This window comes from Schistocerca serialis, chromosome 2, assembly GCF_023864345.2.
Source record: "Schistocerca serialis cubense isolate TAMUIC-IGC-003099 chromosome 2, iqSchSeri2.2, whole genome shotgun sequence".
In the NCBI taxonomy this organism is placed as follows: Eukaryota; Metazoa; Arthropoda; class Insecta; order Orthoptera; family Acrididae; genus Schistocerca; species Schistocerca serialis.
Window position 1 is genome coordinate 702,261,703 of NC_064639.1, and position 15,220 is coordinate 702,276,922.

General features: G+C 39.0%; 1 protein-coding gene across 1 annotated transcript in view; it reads left to right on the top strand.

Moving 5' to 3' along the window:
* The first annotated feature begins 13,793 nt into the window (after positions 1 to 13,793).
* LOC126457848 (probable aconitate hydratase, mitochondrial) overlaps positions 13,794 to 15,220 on the top strand; it is a 122,697-nt gene continuing 121,270 nt past the window's right edge. Inside the window, exon 1 of the mRNA XM_050094488.1 lies at positions 13,794 to 13,902. Coding sequence (XP_049950445.1) covers positions 13,870 to 13,902 — 33 coding nt within the window. The 5' untranslated portion in view covers positions 13,794 to 13,869. The remainder of the gene's footprint in view (positions 13,903 to 15,220) is intronic.

Here is a 15,220-nt window from a genome sequence, read left to right on the forward strand (position 1 = left end):
GAGCTACTTTGGAGTGATTTGAGTGATTTTATTGTGTGTTCACAAGCAGGCAAACAGGAAGTGTTAACAGAAAACTCTTTCTCAGAATTAACTCACAGTTAAAGACTGGGAGCATGATGAATTAAGTCCACCTCACCAATATAACTGATTGTTCATCTCTTAGTGACAATAGACTGCGTTAGAAGACAGAAATAAGGCCTATATGCCATGGAAAAACTGTGGGTGTGATTCATTGAAGCAACTGTGTGTAGTTCATGTGGTTGTAATTGATTTTCTTAGTCACTTTCACATACCTTTGACGCCAAGAGACTAATTTTGTCTTCAGAAGGTAATGAGAACTGCCATGGAAGGGATTACTTACAGTGTAACAGAATAAGTGTGAATTTAACCGACCAGCAGTGCAGTCATGTCTCTTATTAAATACGCTTCACTTTTCAATGGACTTCGACAGGTATGCAGTAATTACATTCCAACAGAATAAGCGAAGGTTAAATTTGACCCAGCAGCTGTGGCAGCCATGCTCTAATCAAAAGAGTTTTTTAACTGTTGATGAATTTTGGTACTGAAAGAACACATTATGTGTTACATCCTATACCTCTTAAGTAATCGATGTGAAGAGGGTAATAGTACCTAGTATCTCTCATGAATTATCTATGAATCTCATAGGTCTCAAGTGAAAGCAAAACTCTGTTGACTACATGTGGATCCTCTTGGTTGTTATCTGGATAAGTCATACCATTTGCTGCTTGTTGTATTATTGTAAGATTAAAACCCAGGGTTAAAGTATAACCATAATATGTTGTGTCTGTTGTGAATCTACCTTTTCGGTGATTGCTTTTGGAGAATATTCTTTTGTCTGGTATTCTATTCCTTAGGTTTCATTGGTATATTCTGAGCTGTGTATTCGTTATGCTTTAACTAAACTTTTGGCTCAATACATTTTCTTGTTTGTATTCCAGACTTGGAATTCCATTTTTATCACAATTTATAACTGATTTGAAACCATCTGGTTTCGTTTTTAGACTAAAAATAACCGTCAACAAATGTGATAATACAATTTGCTAATGAATTACGACATGTAGAAGTAAAAAAGAAAAAAACCAAAAAAATGTGCTATGGTAAGATTAGATGAATTTATTTTTAATGCAAAAGATTGTAGACGAATGACATTGTGCTACACTGTTAATGCAAGTGCCAAAATAGAAGTAATTCTATAATATTATTCTGTACAATCATGCTTATTCTACAGAAAGTCCAAAGAAACTGGCACTGCAGTATTGTCCATATTATCAAAACTTTCAGGAAAGCAATTTTATAGTTTGAAAATTAATTTTGTGGGTATTAATAGATAAAAATAATGAGTACTAAAGTAATTTGGAGGAACATTTTATATGCATTAAATATAATGTAAACTGATACCCTAACTATTCAAATCGTAGTTTTATTAGCATAATATTTAAAGTAATGTCCTGTGTCACAAGGGGAAAAGTGCTACTTGGATACAGAGCAATTGATGGTACTGCAAGTAAAACTGTATTATTTTAAAAACACCTTGTGTCAAAATATTTGAGGGGGCTGAAATCAAAGTGGTGTAAGTCATCTTTTATGTATTTTGAAATAAAGGTTTTGTTACACGTATTATAATAAATTACACAAGAAATTATTAGCACTTTTTTGTTGCGCACTACAGAAAGGTGCTGTGGGCTTAAGTGACTTATACCACTTCGCCTTTGAACAAACCTATATATATTGTAAGCAGAAAAACAAGAACAAAACGTATTTTTAGTTACAAATTATATATTTTACTCAATAAGTAACGGTAATACAGTGAAAACATGCATTCTTTGCAATGAAAAATCTCAGCGATGTTCCGTATCAACAAATTCAAGCAGGCGTATATTGTATATCTCTGTTGTTTCAAGTGTTGTAAGTTGCTGAAAGTAAGCATGGTTGATGTGTGGAATGTAACATAGAAGATGAGCTTAGTCACAGGTCTTGGTCCAAGTTATATATTTTCCAGAGCAATATTTTCAAAGAAGATTGGCCTTCATGATTAAGCTTGAATTGATATTTATACTGCTGTTACAAAAACAAACTTTCTTTTTTTCTTCACTTTGAGACTATGGAGCGCCGATCAGCAGGGACAAAAACGGTCTTACCTCTTGCATAAGATTCTATGGATACAAGACCTGAAACACTGGAGAGGTACTGGTGACCACTAATCATAAATTTATGGTCAATAATTTCTACGCTGTGGTGGCAAAAGTCATAGGATACCTCCTAATATCATGTTAGACCTCCTATAGCCCCGCATAGTGCAGTAACTCGACATGGCATAGGTTCAGTAAGTCACTGGAAGTCCCCTGCAGAAATATTGGGCCATGCTGCCTCTATTGCCCTCCATAACTGTGGAAGTATTGCTACTGCGGGATTTTGCTCACGTACTAACCTTTCGATTATGTCCCATAAATACTGGATGGGATTCATGTCAGGCGATGTGGGTGGCCCAATTATTCGCTCGAATTGTCCAGAATATTCTTCAAACCACTGGTGAACAATTATGGCCCAGTGACTGGTGTACGGTCATCTGTAAAAAATCCATCGTTGTTTGGGAACATGAAGTCCCTTACACAATGCCTTGTTGACAACTTGGGTCCATGGCCACGGCTTCATAGGGTCTGTGCCACACTCGAACCTTGCCATAATCTCATACCAATTGAAACCGTAACTCATCTGAGAAGTCCACGGGTTTCCAGTCATCTAGGATCCAACCGATATGGTCATAAGCCCAGGAGAGGCGTTGCAGATGATGCTGTGCTGTTGGCAAAGGCGCTCGCGTCTGTCGTCTGTTGTCATAGTCCATTAAAGCCCAGTTCCGCTGCACTGTCCTAACGGATACGTTCGTCGTACACCACACATTGATATCTGTGGCTATTTCAGGCAATGTTGCTTGTCATTTAATGCTGACAACTCTACGCAAGCGCCACTTCTCTCTATCATTAAGTAAAGGCCATCAACCATTACACCGTCCGTTGTGAGGGGTAATGTCTGAAATTTGGCACTCTTGGCACACTCTTGATACTTGGCTCTCAAAATATTGAATTCCCTAACGGTTACCGAAATGTAATTACATATGCATCTAGCTCCAACTACCATTCCGCATTCAAAGTCTGTTAATTCCAGTCATGTGGCCACAATGATGTAGGGAACCTTTTGACATGAATCACTTGGGGACAAATGACAGCTCCGCCAATGCACAGACCTTTTATACCTTGTGTAAGCAATGCTGCTGCCATCAGTATATACATCTATCGCTATCCCATGAGTTTTGTCACCTTAGTGTACGTTATCACTGCTTTCATAACACAATTCAAATCTCAAATTTCTACAAGTGTCACTACATATGGCAACGTGTCTTTATATTGAGTAATGCGTTTTGTAACACAAGAACCTATTTCTTGTGAACCCCTTGAAGCAGTCATCTCATCCCATGTGTACATAAAGCCGAAATTAGTTGATAGCTCATGACAGCCTGGATTGTGTAAGTACTTGTCTCTTTTATAATAAGCCATCGAAGTGGTTAATATGGGGAAGACAGAACTTTCTGTGGGTCAAAAGTAAAGGCATAAAGCAATTTATCAGTCTTTGAATTTTAAGAATCTAATGTCATTGCTGTTCAAGGAGCCTGTGTCCTTTGAAAATGAAATTCATACTATGCTTTCAAGTTAATTTTTTTCATTTTTGTCTTCTAAAGTGGACAATTTATTTTGTATGTGCCACATTATAATGAGGTATCTTCACATGGTGCGTGAAAGTGCAAGTTGAAGCCACTATTGAAACATCTGTAATGAATGGGCTCTTCAACAGGTAAAATATTTCCCTCCTTGCAGTACTCTCTGTATAAGTTGTATAGAAGGCATTCATTAAGGTCAGGGGCTAATACTTTATATCTGGGTTTTCAGCTTTAGTAAAATGAGACTGATATGAGGGGAATGATGGGATATAATTCTGAACTACAATCATTCTCTCATCAGAGATATTTTCATGGGTTCCCCACTTTCTCGCTTATCTGCTCCTGGTTAGTCTCTTACTTTCAATTTCTTAATAGTGTTGGTCAGGCACTCATCTGAAATTTGGAAGGTTTTAAGGAAATATTTTGTGCATACTTTAATACTACGAGCGTGAGTCAAATGAAAACCTTAAATTTGTAATAAAAACTCGAAATTTTGCGCCGTTATCCTGTAAGTTGGTAAGGTGCTACAAACAGCGTGCAGAATGGCCTGTAGGTGGCAGCATAGTGCAGATGCACACATGCCGTCGCAGTATCAGTATAAAGATGGCCGCCCCACTTGCGACTTGCACCAGGGAAGAACAGTGTTCTGTTATTCGGTGTTTGCGTAGTGGAGGTGTGAAACCTATCGAAATCTGTCGATGAATGAAGGTTCAGTACGGTGATGCATGTTTGACACAGCAGCAAGTCTACGAATAGAGTAGGAAGTTCGCAAATGGTGTGACTTCAGTGGAAGATCCTCTTTGTCTAGGTCAGGCAAAACCAGTTGTGACTCCACAGAACATTGCAGCAGTTGAAGCCATAGTGAAGGAAAACCGCCGAGCGACACTGAATGACATTGCAGCATGTTTACAGATTAGTCATGGGTCAGCACACCACATTGTGCATGATGTGCTCCAGTTTCACAAAGTGTCTGCAAGATGAGTGCCGCGGCAGCTGACTCCTGAAATGAGAGAGCGACATGCTGATGCTTGTGAAGAACTTCTTCGGCACTTTGAACAAGAAGGTGATGGCTTCCTTGCAAGAATCGTTACTGGGGGCGAAACCTGCGTTGACTTCCACCAACTGGAAACGAAGAGAGCGAGCAAGGAATGGCGCCATTCCTCATCACCAAAACCAAAGAAGTTTCGAAGAGAACCATCAGCAGGGAAGGTTATACTGACCCTCTTTTGGGAAGAAAAAGGCATCATTTTGGAGCATTACATGCCTAGAGGGACCACTGTCACCAGTGAATCATAAACAGATCTCCTAAAAAATCATCTGCGCCAATCAAATCAAAGCGACATGGATTGCTGTCACCAAGTGTCCTTTTGCAACATGACAACGCATGGCCCCACACTGCCCATACAACAATCACAGACCTGCATTTTGAGTGTCTTCCTCATCTACCATACTCACCAGACCTTGCCCCAAGTGATTTCCATATGTTTGGACCACTCCAAGACGCAATGGGAGGGAAGAAGTTCCGTTCTGATGAAGATGTACGCCACATGTTGCATGAGTGGCTGTGCAGACTACCAAAAGAATTTCTTTCTAAAGGAATTCATGCACTCAGTAAGTGCTGGAGAACTTGCATTGAGCTTCGGGGAGATTATATTGAAAAGTGATACAGCTTTGTACCACTTCTGCACAATAAATAATATTTTAAAAAGATATTTAAGGTTTTCATTTGACTCACCATCGTAGTTCCACCAACATGAATGCAAAACTGGTTGGTTGTTGACACTGACTATCTTGATTCATCTCTAGCACCCCACGTTTAGGCTCATTTGCTTAGTCATCCTGTACACACACACCCATTCTGACAAGAAGAGGAACCTAATTCCCAAAACATTTCGAAGGGATTTCTGTGTGACTTTTCAGATAAATTCTCCACACTTTTGTGGGGCGCAGTTACAGCTTGTGTTACTGAATTTCTTCTTCGAAACGATTTTCACTTCCTTATTTATGTATGCTGTGCCAGAATTTCTTTTCTTCTTCCTCTCTGGTTTTTTACTCTCATGTTTTTCCATTTTTTACTTCGTTTCGGAAATTCATGTTGTGTTTTTACAACTTCTTTGTTTAGGCATCAATTTTTTTGTTATTTTTAGACGTTAATTGCAGACTGTTACTACTACATTTTTAAGGTAGAGCATTAAGTTTATTATTATTTTTCAGAGTTTACTCAGTGAAATTGCTTGTGTAGGGCGACCAGTATTGCATTTCAAAGTACAACATGGAACTGTGTTATGGCCAAAGAAAATTATGTATTTATAAACTGTTAAAATTTCCTGAAGAATCGGACATTTCAGATTCTTATGGTTCATAATCGTCAGAACATCCTGAATTTTCCAATATAGTGGGTTCACAGTTTGCATCTTCATCAGACTGATGGTCCATTATCACCAACAAAGGGTTGTAAGTTCTACATATGTAGAAACTCACATTTCACAAACATTTACAGGAATAGTGGTGAATGTCTTGAAGTTGCTGTGGAGATCTCGCCAGCAATGAAATCCAAGCTCCATTATAAGTTCCTCGATGTTGAATGAGGCAGGGCTGTTTTTTTTCTGACTACCTCTCTGCTAGGCCTTATTAGGAATGGATGTTTCTTGATGTTTACCGAGGCAGTGCTGTTTTTTTCTGACTACCTCTCTGATTGTCCTTGTTAGGAACGGATATATCCTAATATATTTCTTCTACAAAAACCTTTCTCAATTTTGGATCATATGTTGATTGACCACCATAGCATCAAATGGCTTAGGTTTGCATTGAGCTCCAGTCATGTTCTGCACTCAGCCCATGGGAACTTATGTTACTGTTTTTGCATTAATCAATCTCATATAATTACGTGACTCTAAGAGGAATGTCCTCTAGTTGAGAAAGCTACTTTCACTAAAAGTTTCAGTTCTCTCAGAAGATAATTTCAATACTTTACAACAGTGTAATTTTTGTTCTGGCCTGAACACGAATTGCAGAAAGATTCAAGATGTTTGGCTTTCTTGTCCAATAATTCTGTCACAAAGTTATTTAAAAAGGAAACAACTTCATTGACCACTTCCCTTCCTGTATCTTCAGTGTAAGTGCAAACTGCTGAAGTTGCACTTGAAACCTGATGAATATGAAAAGACAACTACCTTTTGTAACAGACATCATTAGTACTCATGTTTGGCAAGCATAAATGTTTTTGGTGTTCAATGTAGATTATTTCTGTTTTATTAGGCTTTCGACTTTTTATACAATCATTTCTCTATGTGGAATAAAATGTTTCAGCTTTGAGTTTGTGTACCTTGTGATCAATGATGATCTTGCTAGTGTCTTTCAAGACTTGTTTCTTCACGCCGTCACCTAAATTTCAGATAATGTTCCATTCAGCAGTTTCATCTCAGCGGTGTACTTACCATAGATTGCGCATGTATCACTACTTGGGTACCCAAGAGCAATGTTGTATTTGGTGTTGCATACTTTTCTATACATTGCATATGAAATGTCAAACTTTGTGTATTTTTTCATGGAACATCTTATGTGTTCTTTCACCAAAAGTTCCCATGGAAGATTAAATGTTTTGGTCTTGACATTACTGTAGCGACTTGATCTATCTGTAAATGAATCTTTGTGATCATAAATTGCCTTTCCTACTTCTTCCTTAATTTTCTATGCTCACCCCTTCCATCACAAAGACACTCACTAAACTTCATAAATTTCTGAACTGTCATTAATCGTTGCCTTGTTATACCAAGTACTGGCATGAAGGTTTTTCTGCACATAGTAATTTCATTTACAGTGTCATCGAGATTCACTCTTATCTGTAATTGAAATTACACTCTCAAAGCTGTTCTTCATCTTCATTCTTCCTTGATGGCCTTGTGTGCACTGGACGTATTGTAGTGAGCAATGTCAGATGCAATGATTGTTCATTCCAATCTTCCTCATTCTTAAATTTTCTTATATTATTTGCTCTTTTTTCATAACTTATTTCCTCGAAACACTTTAACTTATACTCTTCTTCTAGTTCATGCAACTGAAATGTTAATTTCTTCATGGCTGTACTACTCATTTGCCCCTACTTGCCTTTTCCTAAGACTGCTAGACTCTCTTTCACCCTCAGATGAAGTACTCATCAACCAGGACAAATAATAAACTATTAAAACTGAAATGACTCACTTACAATATCTGCATTTTTAAACAGACTGTCTCGAACTAAAGCAACAGTTTTCACTATGCCTCTCATCACACACCACCTTTTTTATGTTTTGTCTATATATCCAACTTGTATTCTGCTATGTGAGCTATGTGCCAGTCCTATCATCTCTCATCATACACTGTCTTAACACAATTTTCAAATTGACTTATCCTATATCATCAAGTGCTTTGCTGTACAAAATGTATGATCTGCGGGACCAATAAAAAATAAAATAAAAAGAGTTACTTGATAGTTGATGTCTCTCATTTGCCACTACGGTTTTGCCACATGCGCTGCCAGCTACCGCTCAGTTGTAGGTAGCACACAAATATGGTGGTCACTTCACAAATGCTGTTAATGTGTAGCGTGGAGCAATGTTGTAAGTGGCCACTGTGATGTAAGACCGAAATGGGAGATGCTCTGTTGGCAGCTGATTTTAAGTGACCAATGACTGAACTGTAGCAGACGACCGATTTTGTAGCCCTGACTTCAAACTCATGTCCTAACCTAGCCAAAGCCTCGTTATATGTAACGTATCCGTGAAAACGGTGATATAACAATCTGCAGCAGAACTAAAATCACGATCGCTTTGTTCGCAGCATTTAAGGGTAACATCTATGAGCAAGCTCAAGGAAGAAAAATTTCATAATATGATAGTTTGGAGCCATCTTCCACAACATAATTTCAGTTTTAGCGGTAAAAGTAAACTGTAATTTCTCGCTGTCATTCGTTGCCCAAAACTATCCTGACACTGGTTAGATGGAGGGCTATTTTACCAACAAATGAAGAGCGCTGGTTGGACTTGGTTGCAGATTATAGGCAACACAAGTAGATTCCAAACAAAAAAAGAATGACAGGAAGAAAAATACAGATAAATATAAAAGTCGATATGATGAGTAGAATGATTTGGAAAAGTATTAGAAATAAAAAATACATTTAAATCATTTAATAAAAATGATCATTAAAATCATTTGTTTGGATTTACATAAATAAAAAAAATTCCTCCATTTGGCGAGATTCGAACCTTTAACCTACTACATACCAGCTTAATGCACAAACTATTACACTAGGCCAATACACTGCAGAATGCTCTTTTTTATATAACTTCATATAACCTTGCCGTTGGTGGGGAGGCTTGCATGCCTCAGCGTTACAGATAGCCGTACTGTAGGTGCAACCACAACGGAGGGGTATCTGTTGAGAGGCCAGACAAATGTGTGGTTCCTGAAGAGGGGCAGCAACCTTTTCAGTAGTTGCAGGGGCAACAGTCTGGTTGATTAACTGATCTGGCCTTGTAACACTAACCAAAACGGCCTTGCTGTGCTGATACTGCGAATGGCTGAAAGCAAGGGGAAACTACGGCCATAATTTTTCCCAAGGGCATGCAGCTTTCCTGTATGGTTAAAAGAGAATGGCGTCCTCTTGGGTAAAATATTCCGGAGGTAAAATAGTCCCCCATTCGGATCTCCGGGCGGGGACTACTCAGGAGGACGTCGTTATCAGGAGAAAGAAAACTGGCGTTCTACGGATTGGAGCATGGAATGTCAGATCCCTTAATCGGGCAGGTAGGTTAGAAAATTTAAAAAGGGAAATGGATAGGTTAAAGTTAGATATAGTGGGAATTAGTGAAGTTCGGTGGCAGGAGGAACAAGACTTTGGTCAGGCGAATACAGGGTTATAAATACAAAGTCAAATAGGGGTAATGCAGGAGTAGGTTTAATAATGAATAAAAAAATAGGAGTGCGGGTAAGCTACTACAAACAGCATAGTGAATGCATATTGTGGCCAAGATAGACAGGAAGCCCACGCCTACCACAGTAGTACAAGTTTATATGCCAACTAGCTCTGCAGATGACGAAGAAAATGAAGAAATGTATGATGAAATGAAAGACATTATTCAGATAATGAAGGGAGACGAAACTTTAATAGTCATGGGTGACTGGAATTCGGTAGTAGGAAAAGGGAGAGAAGGAAACGTAGTAGGTGAATATGGATTGGGGGGGGGGGGGAAAATGAAAGAGGAAGCCGTCTGGTAGAATTTTGCACAGAGCACAACTTAATCATAGCTAACACTTTGTTCAAGAATCATAAAAGAAGGTTGTATACATGGAAGAAGCCTGGAGATACTGACAGGTTTCAGATAGATTATATAATGGTAAGACAGAGATTTAGGAACCAGGTATTAAATTGTAAAACATTTCCAGGGGCAGATGTGGACTCTGACCACAATCTATTGGTTATGAACTGTAGAATAAAACTGAAGAAATTGCAAAAAGGTGGGAATTTGAGAAAATGGGACCTGGAAAAACTGAGAGAACGAGAGGTTGTACAGAGTTTCAAGGAGAGCATAAGGGAACAATTGACAGGAATGGAGGAAAGAAATACAGTAGAAGAAGAATGTGTAGCTTTGAGGAAAGAAGTAGTGAAGGCAGCATAGGATAAAGTAGGTAAAAAGACGAGGGCTGCTAGAAATCCTTGGGTAACAGAAGAAATATTGAACTTAATTGATGAAAGGAGAAAATATAAAATGCAGTAAATGAAGCAGGCAAAAAGGAATACAAATGTAGCAAAAATGAGATCGACAGGAAGTGCAAAATGGCTAAGCAGGGATGGCTAGAGGACAAATGTAAGGATGTAGAGGCTTGTCTCGAAAGGGGTAAGATAGATACTGCCTACAAGAAAATTAAAGAGACCTTTGGAGTAAAGAGAACCACTTGTATGAATATCAAGAGCTCAGATGGAAACCCAGTTCTAAGCAAAGAAGGGAAAGCAGAAAGGTGGAAGGAGTATATAGAGGGTCTATACAAGGGCGATGTACTTGAGGACAATATTATGGAAATGGAAGAGAATGTAGATGAAGATGAAATGGGAGATATGGTACTGCGTGAAGATTTTGACAGAGCAGTGAAAGACCTGAGTCGAAACAAGGCCCCGGGAGTAGATAACATTACATTAGAACTACTGACAGCCCTAGGAGAGCCAGTCATGACAAAACTCTACCGTTTGGTGAGCAAGATGTATGAGACAGGCGAAATACCCTCAGACTTCAAGAAGAATATAATAATTCCAATCCCAAAGAAAGCAGGTGTTGACAGATGAGAAAATTACCGAACTATCAGTTTAATAAGTCACAGCTGCAAAATGCTAACACGAATTCTTTACAGAGAAATGGAAAAACTAGTAGAAGCCGACCTCGGGGTAGATCAGTTTGCATTCGGTAGAAATATTGGAACACGTGAGGCAATACTGACCCTACGACTTATCTTAGAAGTTAGATTAAGGAAAAGAAAACCTACGTTTCTAGTATTTGTAGACTTAGAGAAAGCTTTTGACAATGTTGACTGGAATACTCTCTTTCAAATTCTGAGGGTGGCAGGGGTAAAATACAGGGAGCGAAAGGCTATTTACAATTTGTACAGAAACCAGATGGCAGTTATAAGAGTCGAGGGACATGAAAGGGAAGCAGTGGTTGGGAAGGGAGTGAGACAGGGGTGTAGCCTCTCCCCGATGTTATTCAATCTGTATACTGAGCAAGCAGTGAAGGAAACAAAAGAAAAATTCGGAGTAGGTATTAAAATCCATGGAGTAGAAAGAAAAACTTTGAGTTTCGCCGGTGACATTGTAATTCTGTCAGAGACAGCAAAGGACTTGGAAGAGCAGTGGAATGGAATGGACAGTGTCTTGAAACGAGGATATAAGATGTACATCAACAAAAGCAAAACGAAGGTAATGGAATGTAGTTGAATTAAGTCGGGTGATGCTGACGGAATTATTTTAGGAAATGAGACACTTAAAGTAGTAAAGGAGTTTTGCTATTTGGGGGGCAAAATAACTGATGATGGTCGAAGTAGAGAGGATATAAAATGTAGACTGGCAATGGCAAGGAAAGCGTTTCTGAAGAAGAGAAATTTGTTAACATCGAGTATAGATTTAAGTGTCAAGAAGTCGTTTCTGAAAGTATTTGTATGGAGTGTAGCTATGTATGGAAGTGAAACATGGACGATAAATAGTTAAGACAAGAGGAGAATAGAAGCTTTCGAAACGTGGCCAATAAATATTTTGGACAAGAAGAGAATAGAAGGTTTTGAAATCTGGTGCTACAGAAGAAAGCTGCAGATTAGATGGGCAGATCACATAACTAATGAGGAGGTATTGAATAGAATTGGGGAGAAGAGAAATTTGTGGCACAACTTGACTAGAAGAAGGGATCGGTTGGTAGGACATGTTCTGAGGCATCAAGAGATCACCAATTTAGTATTGGAGGGCAGGGTGGAGGGTAAAAATCGTAGAGGGAGACCAAGAGATGAATACACTAAGCAGATTCAAAAGGATGTAGGTTGCAGTACGTAGTGGGAGATGAAGAAGCTTGCACAGGATAGAGTAGCATGGGGAGCTGCATCAAACCAGTCTCAGGACTGAAGACCACAACAACAACAACATATGACTCTGTGAAGACCACAACAACAACAATATATAACTCTGGTGCTCCAGTGAAACGTTTAATTGATAGCTTTCAAAAATTCGGTTGCACGCAATTTTGTGTGAAGCTTACCTAATATAACCCGATCCCTGTGATTACAGTAACTGCATAAATGACTCTTGGAAGTATCCAGTAGTTTACGGTTAGTACTATGCATGATACGTGTGTATTTCGTTAGCATCGTTGTGTGTGTGGTTTTTAGTGTGATTATCACCTGCGATGAAATACGAAATAAAAGGGCCAGAGCCAAGATTCAGGATCCAAACAAATCAAGAAATAAAACCCGACCAAGAAGAGCAAGTGAAATAACGGTTGTTGTCGTTTGGCAACAGTGAACGCTTCGGACATGACGCTGAGAGCTCTGGAGGAACAAGCTACAACCCTTGACGTGTCAACTATAAAGCGTACAGCTACATCTATACTCAGCAAACCGTAGGAAGTTGCATCGCTGAGGGTACGTCCCATTGTACCAGTTATTAAGGTTTCTCACCGTTCCATTCTCGTACGGGGCGCGGGAAGAATGATTGTTTGAATACCTCTGTCGCATGCAGTAATTATTCTAATCTTATCCTCACGATCCCTAGCACACTGGACTCGCATTCGGCAGGACGACGGTTCAATCCCGTCTCCAGCCATCCTGATTTAGGTTTTCCGTGATTTCCCTAAATCGCTTCAGGCAAATGCCGGGATGGTTCCTTAGAAAGGGCACGGCCGATTTCCTTCCCTAACCCGAGCATGAGCTCCGTCTCTAATGACCTCGTTGTCGATGGGACGTTAAACACTAACCTCCACCACCTCCTCACGATCCCTATGTGAGCGATACATAGGGGATCGTAGTACATTCCTAGAGCCATCATTTCAAGCCGGTTTTGAAACTTCGTTAATAGACTTTCTTGGGAAAATTTCCGTCTGTTTTGAAGAGTCTGCCAATTAAGTTCCTTCAGTATCTCTGCGACACTCTTCTGCGGATTCATCGGACTGTAGTACGCACCAACAATGCAGAATAAAGCAGAACTCTCTGTTACTTGCTTTAACATTGTTTGACAACCCACAATGAATCTAAAACATAATACACAACACTGGACAAGTACATTCATTCCCTGTAACCGCATACATTAGCACATTGTTACCCTGCATGCCTAATCTAAAGCAAGTTACAGAACGTCTTACATTCATTTTATCTCATTAGTCGACTAACAGAGTTAAACAAAATGGAATCCTACATCTCACAGCATACATAACTCTTACCTATTCTTTTCCTGTACCCCTAATTTGATAAAAATTCCGTTTAATCAAATCGGTATTTTCGCTAATCGCAGCATCGTCGTACGCATCGTGATTGTTCCAGAGATCAAGTTCCCCACCCCAGTATTTAATGCAGAGGGGCAATATTGCGAGGTATAGTCGCAGATATTACTGTCTTCGTCTGCTGCTGGGATGGCGTATTGTGTTCGGGTTCTTCATAGCCAGGTATAGAAACCTGATTGTTTTTGGTATTTTTACGATTTAATTGTGAAAATGTGAAGTATTGTATTGTGACCATTTGCAAAAGTCATAGTCCCACGTCATCTACACGGGTAACTGTGTGTACTGAAAATTACCAGCAGACGACCTAATTTCTCAACTAGAGGTCACGAGTAATTACCGGCTACCGGCCTGTAGTGTAGTCTTTGTTAATATTATAAGCATAAATTCTTTCGAGACAGCAGGTGATAGTGTATTTTTCACAATCTAATAATGGTGTTACTACATGAATTCCGAATCGGCTGGATACAAAGCTCTTGTTGCATACCAAATCAGTAGAATCGTTGATGTAACGTTTCACTTGGTAGTCTCTAATGTTTCGGATGCGAAATAAAAAAGTGATAGTACTTGAACTTTAACCCGTATGGTTAATAGATAGCGCTCAAATTTAGTTCATGTCCAGTTGACTGATAAACCTATTGGTGTGTGTTCTGTTAAGGCGAGTGCCGGCTTTCGCATTATAAATGCCTTCGACGATACAGTTCGTGCAATATTATTTTTAAGTATATTCGTAGAACTAGTTTGGAATCGGTGGCCCTGTAATCGTGTCACGATTCACCTTTTCCGTATACTAAACATGTTGGTAGCGTCCACGAAATAAACTGAGATATCATGGATACTTTTTGTATTGAATGAAAATTTTCCCCTTTAGTATCCTATACATTTATATTACTATTTGGCATGTGGGGCTGTGTGATCCCGCGAAGAATATATATCAGTGATTGGTAAAGATCATTGTGTAATTAATGCATCCTTTAGCTTAGGTATTTTTCCAGGATACCAAAAGCAGGCTGCTACTAAAGAAAAGTTGTGCACAGAGTGCAGGAATCCACAGGCCATTTTCACTACTATCACAGTTCTGAAATAATTAAAGTGGTCATTAAATATATACTAATGAGTTACTTGAATAACTGCAACTGTTTTAACAAAGCTCAATTGGGGACTGAAGTGGGAAAGTAAAATATCAGTCATTACAGAGTTCATAAAAGTGGTACTTGAAGCCTTGTGCGACACTTCTGACATTGTGGATCATATAATACAGGTAAACAAAGAACAAGCATTAGGTGTAAGGCGAATAGCAAGTGAATAGTATCAGTCTTACCAGAAAAATATGCAGCAAGAGGTAGAGATTGTTCACATGTTAGCAGACGATGTATTTTCTGGGAAAATGTTCTCAGACAAACACATAAATGTAGGTGTGCCACGGGATAGTGTATTGCACCCAGTTCTAGTATTATTATATGTCAGTGACTTTCCAGATGGT